Source organism: Oncorhynchus clarkii, chromosome 27 (assembly GCF_045791955.1).
Source record: "Oncorhynchus clarkii lewisi isolate Uvic-CL-2024 chromosome 27, UVic_Ocla_1.0, whole genome shotgun sequence".
NCBI lineage: Eukaryota > Metazoa > Chordata > Actinopteri > Salmoniformes > Salmonidae > Oncorhynchus > Oncorhynchus clarkii.
The window spans coordinates 19,388,361-19,404,451 of record NC_092173.1 but is presented as its reverse complement, the minus strand read 5'-3'; the positions used below and the strand labels follow the sequence as shown (position 1 = coordinate 19,404,451).

Sequence of the window (16,091 nt, the reverse complement as noted above, 5' to 3'; positions counted from 1 at the left end):
CGCACTTATTTCTAGACACAGACAAGGTTTTTACAGACTTAAAAATAATTCCTCTTGCTTTTTAAATCTGAAATTGTGCATAAGACTTAATGCAATGGTATATTTTTTATTAAATCAAAATAAATGTAATGTCAACAACTTTTGAACATGTTTTGTCTTTGAAACAGACATTTGAAAGCCCATAAAAGGTTTGAGAATATCAACAACCCTTGAAACATTGTTTGGGGGTCAAAACTACCAGCTCATCTATGAAAGTTATTTTCATATTTACAGTAACAACCAGCAGAAGAGCCCTTTTATGTTACTGTCCATCCTGCTTGCCTCGTCACTGACTTCTCTCCCGGGGGTATGTCCCAAACGGCACCCTATTCCCTATATAGTGCACTACTTTTGACCAGAGAACTATGGGCACTGGTCAAAAGCAGTGCAGTATAAAGGGAATAGAGTGCCATTTGGCATGTACATTTGGAACTGTTTCTCCCATGTTGCCCTCATCGTTTCTTGTACACACAAGGCCTCAGCTCCAGTCCTCCTGCCTTCTTTATCCTCTCTGGAGCTTCTGCGATCTTCTCAAACTCAAAGGAGTAAAAGTGGCTACTCTCTGTGTCCTAAGGAGGGAGCAAAATGAATAGGGTAGGTTATTGTAACAATATATCACATAAAACATGCACCATCGCTGTTTACTATGATTACTGCCTTGCCTTTGTGACCAACTTGAATCCCAGGCTGGACAAAGCACCCATGAAGTTCCGCACATTCTCAAATCTGCTTGCCACCTCTGCTATTTTCAGGATACCCCTGCAAAAAAAGACCCAAAGTGTTGATGACGAAAACATACAGTACCAGTCAAAGGTTTGGACACCTACTCATTCCAGGGTTTCTCTTTATTTTTTACTATTTTCTACATTGTAGAATAATTTAGAATTATTTCAAACTATGAAATAACACATGGAATCATGTAGTAACCAAGTGTTAAACAAATCTAAATATATTTTATATTTGAGATTCTTCAAAGTAGCCACCTTGATGACAGCTTTGCACACTATTGGCATTCTCTCAACCAGCTTCATGAGGTAGTCACCTGGAATGCATTTAATTTAAAAGGTGTGCCTTCTTAAAATATATTTTGTGGAATTTCTTTACATCTTAATGCGTTTGAGCCAATCAGTTGTGTTGTGACGGGGGGGGGGGGGTATACAGAAGATGTCCATATTATGGCAAGAAAAGCATTACTTCAAGACATGGTCAGTCAATCCGGAAAACGTCAATAACTTTGAACCAGCAAAAAAAACAAGCGCTATGATTAAACTGGCTCTCAGGAAAGGAAGACCCAGAGTTACCTACCTCTGCAGAGTTACGTTCATTAGAGTTAACTGCACCTCAGATTGCAGCCCAAATAAATGCTTCACAGAGTTCAAGTAACAGACATCTCAACATCAACTGTTCAGAGGAGACTACGTGAATCAGGCCTTCATGGTTGAATTCCTGCAACCACTACTAAAGGACACCAATAAGAAGAAGAGACTTGCTTGGGCCAAGAAACACAAGCAATTGAAGACAGACCGGTGGAAATCTATCCTTTGGTCTGATGAGTCCAAATTTGAGATTTTGGGTTCCAACTGCCGTGTCTTTCTTTGGGAGACAGAGACTAGGTGAACGGATTATCTCTGCATGTGTGGTTCCCACCGAGAAACATGGAGGTGGTGTGATGGTGCTTTGCTGGTGACACGGTCAGTGATTTGTTTAGAATTCAAGGCACACTTAACCAGCATGGCTACCACAGCATTCTGCAGCGATACACCATCCCATCTGGTTTGCGCTTAGTGGGACTATCATTTGTTTTTCAACAGGACAATGACCCGAAACACCCCTCCAGGCTGTCTAAGGGCTATTTGACCAAAAAGGAGAGCAATGGAGTACTGCATCAGATGACCTGGCCTCCACAATCACCAGACCTCAACCCAATTGAGATGGTTTGGGATGAGTTGGACTGCAGAGTGAAGGAAAAGCAGCCAACAAAGTGTTCAGCATGTGTGGAAACTCCTTCAAGACTTTTGGAAAAGCATTCCTCATGAAGCTGGTTGAGAGAATGCCAACAGTGTGCAAAGATGTTGTCAAGGCAAAGGGTGGCTACTTTGAAGAATCTAAAATACATTTTGAATTAACACCTTTTTTTTTTCTTACTACATGATTCCATATGTGTTATTTCAGTTTGTCTTCTATTATTCTACAATGTAGAAAATAAAGAAAAACCATTGAATGAGTAGGTGTGTCAAGTGTTGACTGGTATTGTATAAATACGGAAAATAAGTGGGAACACAGCTCTGTTTTTCTGCATAATATCGCTTACCCCATCACCAGCACACGGTTAGCCTCAACTAGGAAATCCCCAAGGTTGGTCCCCATAAGAGAGAGACAGAATACAGCTATGTCCACAGTGCCATCCTTGAGAGGTACCTGCAGACAGGTGAGAAAACAATAGACATTATTACAGAAAGAACACCGACTGCATAGGAAAACAGGCATGGATGAAAGAACACATTCAGCATCAAGGTAAAGTTGGACTCACATTAGCCATGTCACAGACAGTTACACGGTCACTGATAAGTGCCAAGTCAAAACTGTGCACTTCGTTCTTCACGCTCAGCGCAATTTTGCAGTCGCCGCAGCCAAAATCTGCCACCACCAGAGAGGCAGGCCTAGAATCAACACAAATGGTCTTACAAAGAAAGCCACACACTATTTCAATGTGGATCCCCCACCCCAGAACCAAGACAAGAAAAATACAAAAAGTATGCAAACAGACTTATTGCAAATACTGAAAGTATGTTCGGGTCAGAGAGGCATAACACAACTCACTTTTGGCGTATGTAGGAGATTATGGCGTCAACAGGATTAGCTGGCCAGCGCTGGACCTGTGCCGTGAAGCCCCTGTGGTAGATGCCGAAGGCCTCGGGATCCTGTCTGAACATGCGTTTAGCCTCCCCACTAGACGTGGTGTACAGAACCTCGTTAATATAACGGAACCGCGCTGACTCCAAACGCTGCTCCATGCGGGACCTCAGAGCAGCCGAGCGGTCTGCAGAAGCCTCTTTCACCTCTATGGTGAGTGTCTCCTCCTGCTCTGCAGGTAGCTTTTTCTTTTCCGGGCTCTGGCCATGGAGCATTCTCCTGAGCTTCTCTCTCCTGCGGTCCTGCTCTTTGCTCTCCTCCTGTTTCCTTCTCTTACTGCCATGCAGCTCTGGGTTCTGCTCCTCCCTAACCATCTGAAGTTTCTCCTCTTCACCTGGGGGTTTAGAGTTACCGAGTGGCACTGCTTTTACTTGACTGCCCCCCTTGCTCTTTTTCTGTGAAAAGTTCTTATTGTTTTGGACTGTTACTGTGCCTGGAGTGGAAGCAATCTCTTTTCCCTCAGGAACCTTTTTACTTTTCTGTGTTTTACGCTCACCCTCTTTCTGCGGTTTGTTTTTCTTTGTCTGGCGTTGCGGTGTCTGGACAACCGCTGTTTCCCTGTTCACATCAGATGCTGCTTTTGGTCCATCTTCTGTGTCCTTTTGCACAGAGGTCTCTGGGGGAGTGGTATTCTCTCCATTTTGAATTTTGAACTTGTTTTTACATTTCTTCTTGTTCTTCATCTTGTTTTTCCATTGCTTTCGGTTTAATCTTTCAATCTCAGCATCTGCTGCAGCTTTTTCTTCATCCTTGATAGATTTTGAATCTTGTTTACTACCGCCCTGAATGGACTCTGTATTCTTTACCTTTTTGAACTCTAGGAAATAGAGAAAGACAACCTCAAACATCTTTTCAACTTAAGACAATCCTGTTTACTCAATTGACAGTTGTTTGTGAAACAACTCACCTGCTTTTAGTGGTTTCTTTGCTTTTATTAGCTGCTTAACAACAGGCACTGCAGCCTTCTCCTTGGTACCCAGATCTCCAATGACCTCTGCCTCTTCTCCTGAAGCGGCTACTTTCTTGCGTCCTCTTTTGCTTCTCTTCTTCTTCCTCTTGGTGTGTGGTGTCAGTATGTCCTCTATATCGCTGTCACTGCCTGCTTCATGAGGGGCACTATTGCTCTTGTTCCAGTTTGGTACTGACCCCAGTGTTTGGAGGGTCCGTAACAAACTCTTTTTCTTCCCAATACTTTTTGGCTGTTCGGAAAAGCATAATGACAGTGTCAAACCGAATACCAGTGTAAACCTAAATGTAACCCTCTATTTTAATATGTGGTCACTGGCAGAGTGAGTTATGCCTGGCTTGGCTTACATAGGTACATTTTAATTATAAAGAAGATTGAGATGGCATCTAACCGTGATATTGGTCCTTTCAGACAGTTTGAAACTGCTGATGACCGTCTTGGTCAGAACTTTGGCTTCTGGGTCATCGTTCCACTCATCCTCCTCTGCAAACAACATGCTTCACCAGCACTGTAACTAAAACGGTAATGCACAGAGTGAGCAAGTAAACAAGAACGCACGTGTATTAGAATAAATGGTCTCTAGACTTGTGTGATTTGTTTTTCAGTACTGGCAGTAGATTCCAGAAAAGCTGACAACGCTAACCTGCTTATATCGAACAAGCTAACTAGCTAGCCTTCGCTAGCGTTATATCAGACTACCTTATTTGGCAGCCATACGTCAAAACTGCTAGCAACGTTCATTGCGATGCAGAGAAGACAACTTCACTCACCTGTCAGATTACTTATCAAAACGAGATGTTACTGGACTTAATTGAATCGATCCAATGTGTATGTTTAGAAGGTAATCGGTGGATATCGCCAATTTAGTTAAGCCACGTTAGGCTCGCGCGTGGCCGTTCCAAAACAGGCGCATGTGAATGACGCAAGTCTCTCCGCAATGGTTGATGGTATATGAGTCTTATCTGGGTTTTTTGACTATAAATGGAGCACACAAAAATACGATAATAATAATGAAGCAATGGAAATACGAAATGAACCTTTATTACATAAGAGGCAGAGTTGTACAAAATAAATGGCCCGTGGTTATCCTGTTCTCTAATGTGCTGATTTGACAACACTGTTGGATGACATATTGAAAACTGTATGCGATTCTGTAACGGTCCTAAAACCAGTAGAGAACGGTTGCAGAGGCCCTCCAGTGGCAATATTTACTCAAGACAAAAACGTTGATAAGTATGAAACTAAAAGATAAATATACCACTAAAAGAAAACATAGCATAAAACATCTGCATTAGTAGACATTTGATATGACTACAATAATTCATTATCTGCACCTAGTCCATTATTGATGTATGTTTAAATATAATAATAATAAATGCCATTTAGCAGACACTTCTATCCAAAGTGACTTACAGTCATGCATGCATACATTTTGCATATGGGTGGTCCCAGGAATCAAACCCACTACCCTGGTGTTACAAGCACCATGCTCTACCAGCTGAGCTACCGAGGACCATGTTTGACCCTGAACTCTCAGATTTCTGTGTTGTAAAACATTGTTCAGAACAACACCTGTGCAGTTTATTATAACAGACAGGCTTTTAACCCCTGAGTGGAGATTATTATATCCTGGTCAGTCCAATAACTGAGTCTTTCTTCCCCTGAGGATAAGTGTCCAATGTCGTCCTCCTCTCTCACGATGCTTTGCCTTGTTGCCGCTCCTGTTTTCTCTGTAGGTAGCGAGCACGGGCATCACTCACAGAGCTTTCATCGTTCCGTTTCTCCAATTTCTTGAACACGTCTTCAGCAGACCCCCCTGTAAATAAACCAAACACACAGAATAACCTCTATTAGATTGTCAAGCAGACACAACAAGCATACGGATCACCTGGGGGGCCTGGAAGGAACAGAAGAGGCACTACAGTAACTTAGCTTGTCCAATAGGAATGCTCATTACATTTTCCATTTAAAAGATCTTTGCTCCAATTAGAGGATTTTGAATGATAAAGGAGCAGCTACAGAAACATCAAATGTCATAATTTTTTTCTATACCAGTGAATTCATACTCATCACCAGAGTCCATCACCCACCAGTTTGTCTTTTAGCTGCTTCCTTGGTCACCCACTTGGCCACCTCCTCGTCCGTCACCTCCTCTCTGGCCACGCTGCTCAGCTCGTACACATCCACCTCATGGAGCTTAGGAAGCAGGTCCTTCACCCAGTCATAGCGGATGGGGCACACCGTCCGGATGTAAATCCGCGAAGTGACCAGCAAATCATGGAAGATCACCCAGTCCAGCTGGGCCTCCTGGTCAAAGAGCTATGGGGAGGGGGAATCAGGTTATCACACAGAGCGATGGGGACTGATGTGTAAAATGCATTTTGGGGATTTTATGGAGTGTTCTGAATTGATCAGAATATAGTCCTGGAAGTCTTTACCGTTGATGATGGATGAATGTGAACCATGGATCCATGCCCATCCATTGTGCAAAACACCTTCCCAACTGACCTGAGAGAACTCAAAAATGTTGTGGTTATCTTTCTTGACTTTTTAACATAACTGGGATTTTTTTTTTTTAAACAAGCCGTACCTTCTTGCCACATTGGTGAAGTAACCAGTGCATAGACATCTCCTGAACAGCTCACTCTTATTTCCATTAAACTTCTCCATAGGGAAATCTCTCTTCTGGAAACGACACACATACCCTGATTATAAATCTGTACATATAATGGTCAGAGCTTCACATCATAGTTTTAGCCACACCAAAACTAATAAGATATGTAAACAAACAACAAACTGACCTTTTGTAGTCTTAGGAGGATCTCTCTGAGCTGGGTCTCCACGCTGAAGGCTGACTTTAGCGCCCTCCAGTGTATATAGTTGTCTTTACACCATGCTGAAGGGGCATCACTACAGTAGGCAGCAAAACAAGCTCACGTTAGATGGAGACCCATGAACATGAATGCAGTGAACATATAATTGAGCCTATTAAATACATTAAGAGGAGTTAATATTGTAAACCTGGCCTTGCACTTCTCAAACACACTGAGCAGCATGGTGAAGTCATTACAGCTGCCCGCCTGCACACCCAACTGCCTGTGCTTCTTATCTGCCTCCTTCTGCTTCTCTGGATGGCCTGCAGAGAGAGCAATGTCAAACATTTAGATTAGAACCATGATGCATACATATGTATTTCTGACATAACCACATCTTCATTGATTAAACCAACGCCTCAGGCCGCTATTGTCCACCTGGCCTGATGAAAATGTTCTCCACAGACAGCATGGCAGCTACAGGCAGCAGGAGGTCCTCACAGCCCAGGGAGGCAGCCTGGAGCAAGGCCCGGGTCAGCCCTGGGGGCAGGGGGAACTCTACCATCAGCTCACCAAGCCGGGTCACTTTACCTCTCCTACAGACAGGGGAGTGGGATATTGATAGAAGATAACAAGTGCTATTAAAGATTGAGTTATGATAGTCATGAAGAACTGCCAGTACTGTATGTGGTAGGTTCCCCTGTTATTGATGGTGAAAACAGCAGAGTTGTATCCCTATGTGGCTGTAGATGTATCTGGTGAAGATTAGTATAAACAATGACAGATGTACACGGATATACAGTATGTCTATATCTCTCACCTGTCGATGGCGTCACATTGGTAAAGCTGTTTCAATGCTTCTAGGATGAACCTCTCCTCTGGACGGTCCAGGTAAGGGAACCTTAGAGAGACACCAAGCAACAATGGCCTCAAATGACTTGTTGGATTGTATTGTATTATCAACAGTCTCAAAAACGAACACTGGTTTCTCTGAGCACTTGAGAAAGTGGAGCTGTACCTACTTGATGACATCATGAACTCCCAGGCACTTGAGTGTGAGGATGACAGCGGTGAGACTGGTCCTCTGGATCTCTGGAACTGTGTACTCCGGCATGCACTTCTCCCAGAACGCCGGACTGTAGATCCGGAAGCACTTCCCGGCGGAGGTTCTCCCTGCCCGGCCCGCTCTCTGCAGGGCCTCGCTCCTACAACACCACACAACATTAAAGTCCTGTTCATTAGGCATGAAACAAAAGGAAGCAGACTGAAACAGGGACTTCCTGGGACTTACTTTGAAATCGGAACCACTTCGAGGATGTCCATACCAACCCGTGAGTTGTGGTTGAGTTGCTTCACAAACCCACTGTCAACAATATACCTGCAGTGAACAAATGAGTCATGAAATTTGAGGCCTTGCCATTCTGTGGATAAATATTGCTCTATGCTGCTCTGATAAGCCTTATGGTGACTCACTTTACTCCATTGATGGTGAGGGACGTTGCTGCAATGTTGGTGGCCACCACACATTTCCTTATACCTGGAGGGGGAGGCTGGAAGATCTGCTTCTGCTGATCTGTGAGAAGGACACAAATCATTCATATTATTTAAAAAGGAGTTTAAATGAGTCATGACTTTATACTTTTGATTAAGCAAGCCAATGGCATGCTAAACTGTGTCCACTTGGGTGTGAAAGGAAACTCAATTTGTCTTTCTATGTGTGAATGTCACAGTGAGGGGTACTCGGACAGTGCACCAAACCCTACCAGTGGGCATAGATCCGTACAGGGGCAGGATCAGCAGCCCCTCCACTTTATGGTCCTGCACATCGTAACGGTAGTCTATGGATTCAGCCTTCTCATACAGCATGTCACAGGCCTTCTCAATCTCAGACTGTCCTGTTATAAACAGTTGTATTGAAATTTTTTAAACCGTAATCAGTACATTCATATTCTGGAGATAATGTGTAGATTATCATTAGGTTACCTGTTAAAAACACAAGGATATCCCCAGCCATCTCACTGGTGTGCACATCCAATGCCACCTTGACAACCTGTCACAGACAAGAGGTTTGTTCATACTCAAAGTTTTCCCCCATATTTGTTTACAGACATTTTAGTAGAGACAATCTACATTGAGCAAAAAAAAATATCAAATAAACAACTTTGCCTTTTGTGAACTAACACTCACAGCTTTACTTTTTTATTTTTTCTACAAGCAATGACTTCTCTGATAGCTACTTAATTGAAGAAAAATGTACTTACAATGACTAAGATATGTGGTTGTCCAACCTAGCTATCTTAAGATGAATGCACTAACTATATGCTGCTCTGGATAAGAGCGTCTGCTAAATGACTAAAATGTAAATGTAAAGCAAGGAGTATGCAGTATTAAATGGTGTTGATGGCAGAGTTTAAATTAGCTAAATCCTGGGGTGATACAATCACTGAATTTCATTATACTATACACTATACTAACAGTAGGCCTACGTCAGTATAAGCAAGCTCACTCCCTACCTCTTTAACGTAAACAGAGCTCTCTGTATCTTTTGGTCCTATGGCACAGCTAAACTTGGAGGTGACGGGAAAGGTTCTTCCAGGGATGGTGAAGACAGGACAGCCTCCCAGGAACACAGAGAGCTTGTCTGTCTCCAGTGTGGCTGACATTACCACCACCTTCAGGGGGACAGAGCGACCCTTAGAGGCCTTATCTGGACTGGAGAGGGTCTGCTTCAACAGACCCAGCAAAATGTCCTGCAGTAAAGCACATAGTACACAACTGTTTAATCATTTGGGATTTGTTTTTCAGAAAAACAGCAGCCCCACCACTTGTTTTGGTATACGACTGAGGGATGGAGCTGGGGATATAATCAGATGACTGTTTTCAAGTAGTTGGCTCTATTACTGACAGTGTTAAGGCTCCTCTCATGGGCTTCATCCAAAATGACCACACTGTACTGAGACAGAACAGGGTCTGCCAGGATCTCTCTCAGCAGACAGCCATCCGTCATGTACTTCACCACCGTGTCCTGACAAAACACAAACCTCCTTTCAGGGACACACATTTGCTTATATACACTACAATCTAATTATCTTTACATTCAAGTGAAAATATGTAGACCCCATAGAACACTTTCAAGGTGCCTAAAATATAAGCGTATCTAATAATTTATGTGAAGTATCAATTTAAGCAGACAACTAGGTAGGTGTCATGGAGCTCTCTCACCTGTGTCGTGCAGTCATCGAAGCGCACTTGGTATCCGACCTCCCTACCCAGACTGCAGTGCATCTCCTGTGATACCCTCTGGGCTACAGTGATGGCTGCTACTCTCCGAGGCTGGGTGATGCCAATCTTGCCATTACCCCAAAATCCTACACAAGAAATACAACTTAACACCTACCCAAACCTTTCAAACCTCTCTATAAGGACAGCTCATACACGAAGGCTATAATAAAGGGTATAGAGCTTTCGAGTCAATTTTCTATTCTGTAGACACAGGTCCCATGGTACAAACGTACCTGCTTGATGCAAGTACTGGGGAAGTTGAGTCGTTTTCCCACTGCCAGTCTCGCCAGTGACAACCAAGAATGAATTGTCTTTGACAGCCTGCTGAAGTGTGGCCTTGTGTTGATAGATCGGCAGGTTCTTTGATTCGTCTAAATCTCCCTTGGTATCCCACTTCGTCCTTTTCGACATGATGGACTCTATTGTTGTTCAACTACACGAAGGAGAATGATGACAAAAGCTGGTTCAAATAGCGTATATTACACGCATACACTAACAAAGAGTAAACACATAACTGCTCACTTATATAGAGTTGACTCTCCGACACAATATTCTAACTTTTAGGTCGTAAAGATTCTAAGTTACACACGTTTCCGTCAGCAAAACGACGAAACACAGCAACTTCCGGACGCAATGCATTCTGAGTTTTCATTGGTCCCTGTCGTTGGCAAATTACCCTGACGTTATATTTTAAGCCGCTTCCCCAAATCTGAAAAAGTATTCTTCTTCGTCTGTGGGTTTTATGGCGGACTCCAACCCCAAAAGGTGTATTGCCGCAACCAGCTGGACGGGTTGAAAAAAAAAGGTAAAAATGAACCCAAATAAAAATAGTAAATTGACAAAAACAAAACTTACACTTCTTCCTTCTTTCAAATCTCCATATGTGCCTTATCAGGCTTTAGGGCCTGAGAGGGTGGTACAGCTTGTGAGAATTTCCCAAATAACTCTATATTTTCCTGGACCTTTTCTCCACTTTGGCAGTGCCATTAATCAACAAAGCCACAAAGTCCACCCTCTTAACCTTTAAAATATCAGGGTCCTGCTGGTGAAAGGCAACCCCTGCAGCCTGCAGTGGAGGCTTATCCACCACCATGGACTCTTCAGGAGCACCATTCAAACTCAAACCTTTTAACAGCTGCTGCATATGAAATGCTCTGGACAGCCCTGACTTTGGCCACCACATTTTCTTTCACCATTGTGGAGCATTCAAAATACGTGGCTTCACGGTTCTCACCACAATTGCAACATGTCACATTTTCATCACTTTATAACACATTATATTATATTTTCCACAACTTGGACATCTCGGTTTCTCCCTTCTGCAAACACTTGAAACATGACCAAAAACTTTACAGTGATCACACTGCATTGGTCTTGGAATAAGACTCTGTAGTTTATATACCCCAGCTACACTTGAGTAGGGAGAGACTTCTTGTCAAAAAACAAAATAACAGATAAACTATTCACCTTTTCACCATTCACCACAGGATTTATCCGATGTGCATCAATCACTCCGGGAATATTTTTCATCTCTTCAACATTGACTTCCCACGAAACGCCAGATATTACCCCCTTGAAGGGTGCACTGTTCCGAAGAGACACACACGACCCATCACATGCTGATCACACCACTCGCGTCACGTTCGTTGCAAAATAAATGTACACATACATGTTATTCAATCATTGCGACAGTGAGCACCTGAGTGGCCATGCGTTAAAATAGAAGTTGGTTATATTTGTGACGCTCAACACGTTGCAAGTCCTGCCTCTCAAATCTCCTCATTGGTTTTTAAGAGCATATACCCACGTGGGTGATTGAAAGATGAACTGACGTCCACACTCCAGTCGGTTGTAGTAATGCACCATATAAAGTCTAAAGAAGAAATAGAAGCCTGTAGGAAGGAGGAGTGATTATGGGAAATTAATTTGGTTTACTGTTTTATCTGTGAATTAATTGTCGGAGTAGAGGACCTTGTGCATTTCAGGTAAAATAACAACCCAGTGTTTATATCCCAGGACAAATTAGCTAGCAACAGCAAGCTAGTTAGCTAAATTGCCATAAATGTTTAATGATTTTCAACCTGTCCCCAAATTAATGTAATTGGTTCAGAGTTTGTTAAGATATTTCAACCTGCATGTCCTGATTGCTTCAACATGTACACGAGCGCGTCTGGTTTGGTCAGCATGTCAGATTTATCAAATCGGGTGAGACGCAGATGTACAAAAAAAACAAATAAGCCCACCTCTCGTGATTCTCACAGATTTCCTTTACCCATCACTCTCTCCACCAGTTTGAATAGCTCAAATGGATTATTCAAGATTGGTATTTCAATCAACTGCTCCTCATTAAGAAACCGTACTCCAACAAGATAGAAAAGGACATTCTCAGCACTATACATTACTCCGTTTTCCATACGTTTGGACAATACTCCAATTCTCCTTGATTCAACCGCCATTAGATTCACAATCCACTTCAGCGTCCGTTTCCGCCATCTTCCCCACCACCTCGTTCGGGACACACTTTTCGTCTGAATAGTCACTGCAGAAGTATTGCTTAAATGCACAGTTTTCAACGATTAAATTTAATAATATGCAAAAATTCATGAGAAAACGTAGAATAGCATTAACATACAAGGGTTCGATTGCAACAATGAGCCAATTGTTTCAGTATTGATGAGGGCTGCCTTTTCCGAGCTAAATTGACCAAGAGGCACCTCCAACAACAACACATAAAACCTCACATAATTCTGGCCAAATATTCTGGCCAATTTCTCACAACCTGTGGCATATGGGCTTTTTATGTGAGCGCTGATGCCCTCTGATAAGCAGTGCCCACTTTGTCAAAGGCAGGGGTACAAAATATTTTGCTTGTCCATTCTCAGCACGCCTTTCCAGGTGCTGTTGGAAATAGCCTAACCTAAATACCCCAACCAGAAGCCATGGATTACAGGCAACATCCACACTGAGCTAAAGGGTAGAGCTGCCACTTTCAAGGAGCGGTACTCTGACCTGGAAGCTTATAAGAAAATCCCGTTATGCCCTCCGACGAACCATCAAACAGGCAAAGCGTCAATACAGGACTAAGATGGAATCGTACTACACTGGCTCCGACGCTTGTCGGATGTGGCAGGGCTTGCAAACTATTACAGACTACAAAGGGAAGCACTGCCACGAGCTGCCCAGTGACACAAACCTACCAGACGGGCTAAATTACTTCTATGCTCTCTTTGAAGCAAGTAACACTGAAAAATGCATGAGAGCACCAGCTGTTCCGGACGACTGTGTGATCACGCTCTCCGTAGCCGATGTGAGTAAGACCTTTAAACAGGTCAACATTCACAAGCCCTCTCATTCTAACATTATCCACCGTTGTTGCAACCGCTACTACCAGTCTGTTCAAACTTTCTTTCGTATCGTCCGAGATTCCTAAAGATTGGAAAGCTGCCGCGGTCATCCCCCTCTTCAAAGGGGGTGACACTCTAGACCCAAACTGTTATAGACCTATATCCATCCTGCCCTGTCTTTCTAAAGTCTTCAAAAGCCAAGTTAATAAACAGATCACTGACCATTTTAAATTCCACCGTGCCTTCTCCGATGTGCAATCCGGTTTCCGAGCTGGTCACGGGTGCACCTCAGCCACGCTAAAGGTACTAAACGATATCATAACCGCCATTGATAAAAGATTGTACTGTGCAGCCATCTTCATCGACCTGGCCAAGGCTTTCGACTCTGTCAATCACCACATTCTTATCGGCAGACTCAACAGCCTTGGTTTCTCAAATGACTGCCTCGTCTGGTCCACCAACTACTTTTCAGACAGGGTTCAGTGTGTCAAATCGGAGGGCCTGTTGTCCGGACCTCTGGCAGTGGAGGGTGGTATATGAGGCTTTGGTGACAAAACGAATGGTACTGTGATAGACTGCATCCAGTTTGCTGAGTAGAGTAATGGAGACTATTTTGTAAATGACATCGCTGAAGATGAGGATCAGTAGGAGAGTCAGTTTTACTAGGGTATGTTTGGCAGCGTGAGTGAAGGAGGCTTTGTTGCGAAATAGAAAGCCTATTCTAGATTTAATTTTGGATTAGAAATGTTTAATATGATGTTGATGTTTAACCGTCCAGCAGTGATGCTAGTCGAGCGGGCAGGTGTGAGCAGTGAACGGTTGAAAAGCATGCATTTAGTTTTACTAGCGTTTAAGAGCAGGTGGAGACCACGGAAGGAGTGTTGTATGGCATTGAAGCTTGTTTGGAGGTTTGTTAACACAGTGTCCAAAGAAGTGCCAGATGTATACAGAATGGTGTCGTCTGCGTAGAGGTGGATCTGGGAATCACCCACAGCAAGAGCAACATCATTGATATATACAGAGAAAAGAATCGCCCGAGAATTGAACCCTGAGGCACTCCCAGAGGTCCGGACAACAGGCCCTCCGATTTGACACACTGAACTCTATCTGAGAAGTAGTTGGTGAACCAGGCGAGGTAGTCATTTGAGAAACCAAGGCTATTGAGTCTGCCGATAAGAATGCGGTGATTGACAGAGTCGAAAGCCTTGGCCAGGTCGATGAAGACGGCTGCACAGTACTGTCTTTTATTGATGGCGGTTATGATATAGTTTAGGACCTTGACTTTCAAAGATTTTAGAAAGGCAGGGCAGGATGGATATGGGTCTATAACAGTTTGGTTCTAGAGTGTCTCCCCCTTTGAAGAGGGGGATGACTGCGGCAGATTTCTAATCTTTGGGGATCTCAGACGATACGAAAGAGAGGTTGAATAGGCTAGTAGTAGGGGTTGCAACAATTTCTGCAGATAATTTTAGAAAGAGAGGGTCCAGATTGTCTAGCCCAGCTGCTTCGTAGGGATCCAGATTTTGCAGCTCTTTCAGAACATCAGCTGTCTGGATTTGGGTGAAGGAGAAGCAGGTGGGACTTGGGCAAGTTTCTGCGGGGGGTCCAGAGCTGCTGGCCGGGGTAGGGGTAGCCAGGTGGAAAGCATGGCCAGCTGTAGAAAATGCTTATTGAAATGAGCCACTCTAGGGAGAATAGACTTGGGACTTATTGATAACACATGTATCCAGAGAATGGGACCTATTCCAAAGCAAAGTAAACACTTTACATCGCTTTGATGATAAGTCAAGAAATCAATCAAATTCCTTTATAAAGCCCTTCTCAGCTGATGTCACAAAATGCTGTACAGAAACCCAGCCTAAAACCCCAAACAGCAACCAATGCAGGTGTAGAAGCACAGTGGCTAGGAAAAACTCCCTAGAAAGGCCAGAACCTAGGAAGAAAACTAGAGCAGAACCAGGCTATGAGGGCTGGCCAGTCCTCTTCTGGCTGTGCTGGATGGCGATTATAACAGAACATGGCCAAGATGTTCAAATGTTCATAGATGACCAGCAGGATCAAATAATAATAATCACAGTGGTTGTCGAGGGTGCAACAGGTGGGCACCTCAGGAGTAAATGTCAGTTGGTTTTTCATATCCGATCATTCAGAGTATCTCTACCGCTCCTGCTGTCTCTAGAGAGTTGAAAACAGCAGATCTGGGACAGGTAGCGCATCCGGTGAACATGTCAGGGTTCCATAGCCGCAGGCAGAACAGGTGAAACTGGAGCAGCAGCAGGGCCAGGTGGACTGGGGACAGCAAGGAGTCATCAGGCCAGGTAGTCCTGAGGCATGGTCCTAGGGCTCAGGTCCTCCGAGAGAGAGAAAGAACGAGAGAAAAAGAGAGAGAGAATTAGAGAGAGCATACTTAAACTCACACAGGACACCGGATAAGACAGGATAAATACTCCAGATATAACAGACTGACCCTAGCCCCTGACACATAAACTACTGCAGCATAAATACTGGAGGCTGAGACAGGAGGGGTGGGGAGACACTGTGGCCTCATCCGACGATACCCCCGGACAGGGCCAAACAAGCAGGATATAACCCCACCCACTTTGCCAAAGCACAGCCCCCACACCACTAGAGGAATATCTTCAACTACCAACTTACCATCCTGAGACAATGTAACAGGAGTCTGGGGAGAGAACACGACCAAGAGTCAAATTGCTCCCAATATATAGCAATTGG

At 43.7% G+C, this 16,091-nt stretch overlaps 2 protein-coding genes across 2 annotated transcripts; both read right to left on the bottom strand.

Annotated features, from left to right (window-relative positions):
- Positions 1-90: 90 nt before the first annotated feature.
- LOC139386242 (ribosomal RNA-processing protein 8-like) lies at positions 91-4,841 on the bottom strand. Its single transcript, XM_071131735.1, has 8 exons — positions 4,690-4,841; positions 4,311-4,433; positions 3,860-4,151; positions 2,860-3,769; positions 2,570-2,699; positions 2,351-2,457; positions 702-798; positions 91-608 (listed from the first exon to the last, which is right to left on the bottom strand). The coding sequence occupies exons 2-8, from the start codon at positions 4,413-4,415 to the stop codon at positions 492-494; spliced, it is 1,758 nt and encodes a 585-aa protein (XP_070987836.1). The 5' UTR covers positions 4,416-4,433; positions 4,690-4,841; the 3' UTR covers positions 91-491.
- A 99-nt stretch (positions 4,842-4,940) lies between these two features.
- On the bottom strand, positions 4,941-10,649 carry LOC139386074 (DEAH (Asp-Glu-Ala-His) box polypeptide 40). The gene is made up of 17 exons (XM_071131496.1): positions 10,248-10,649; positions 9,955-10,100; positions 9,638-9,757; positions 9,246-9,482; positions 8,716-8,782; positions 8,496-8,627; positions 8,206-8,305; positions 8,024-8,110; positions 7,755-7,937; positions 7,553-7,633; positions 7,171-7,328; positions 6,941-7,055; positions 6,721-6,829; positions 6,510-6,604; positions 6,358-6,427; positions 6,010-6,238; positions 4,941-5,735 (listed from the first exon to the last, which is right to left on the bottom strand). The coding sequence occupies exons 1-17, from the start codon at positions 10,423-10,425 to the stop codon at positions 5,614-5,616; spliced, it is 2,229 nt and encodes a 742-aa protein (XP_070987597.1). The 5' UTR covers positions 10,426-10,649; the 3' UTR covers positions 4,941-5,613.
- Between the last annotated feature and the right edge of the window lie 5,442 nt (positions 10,650-16,091).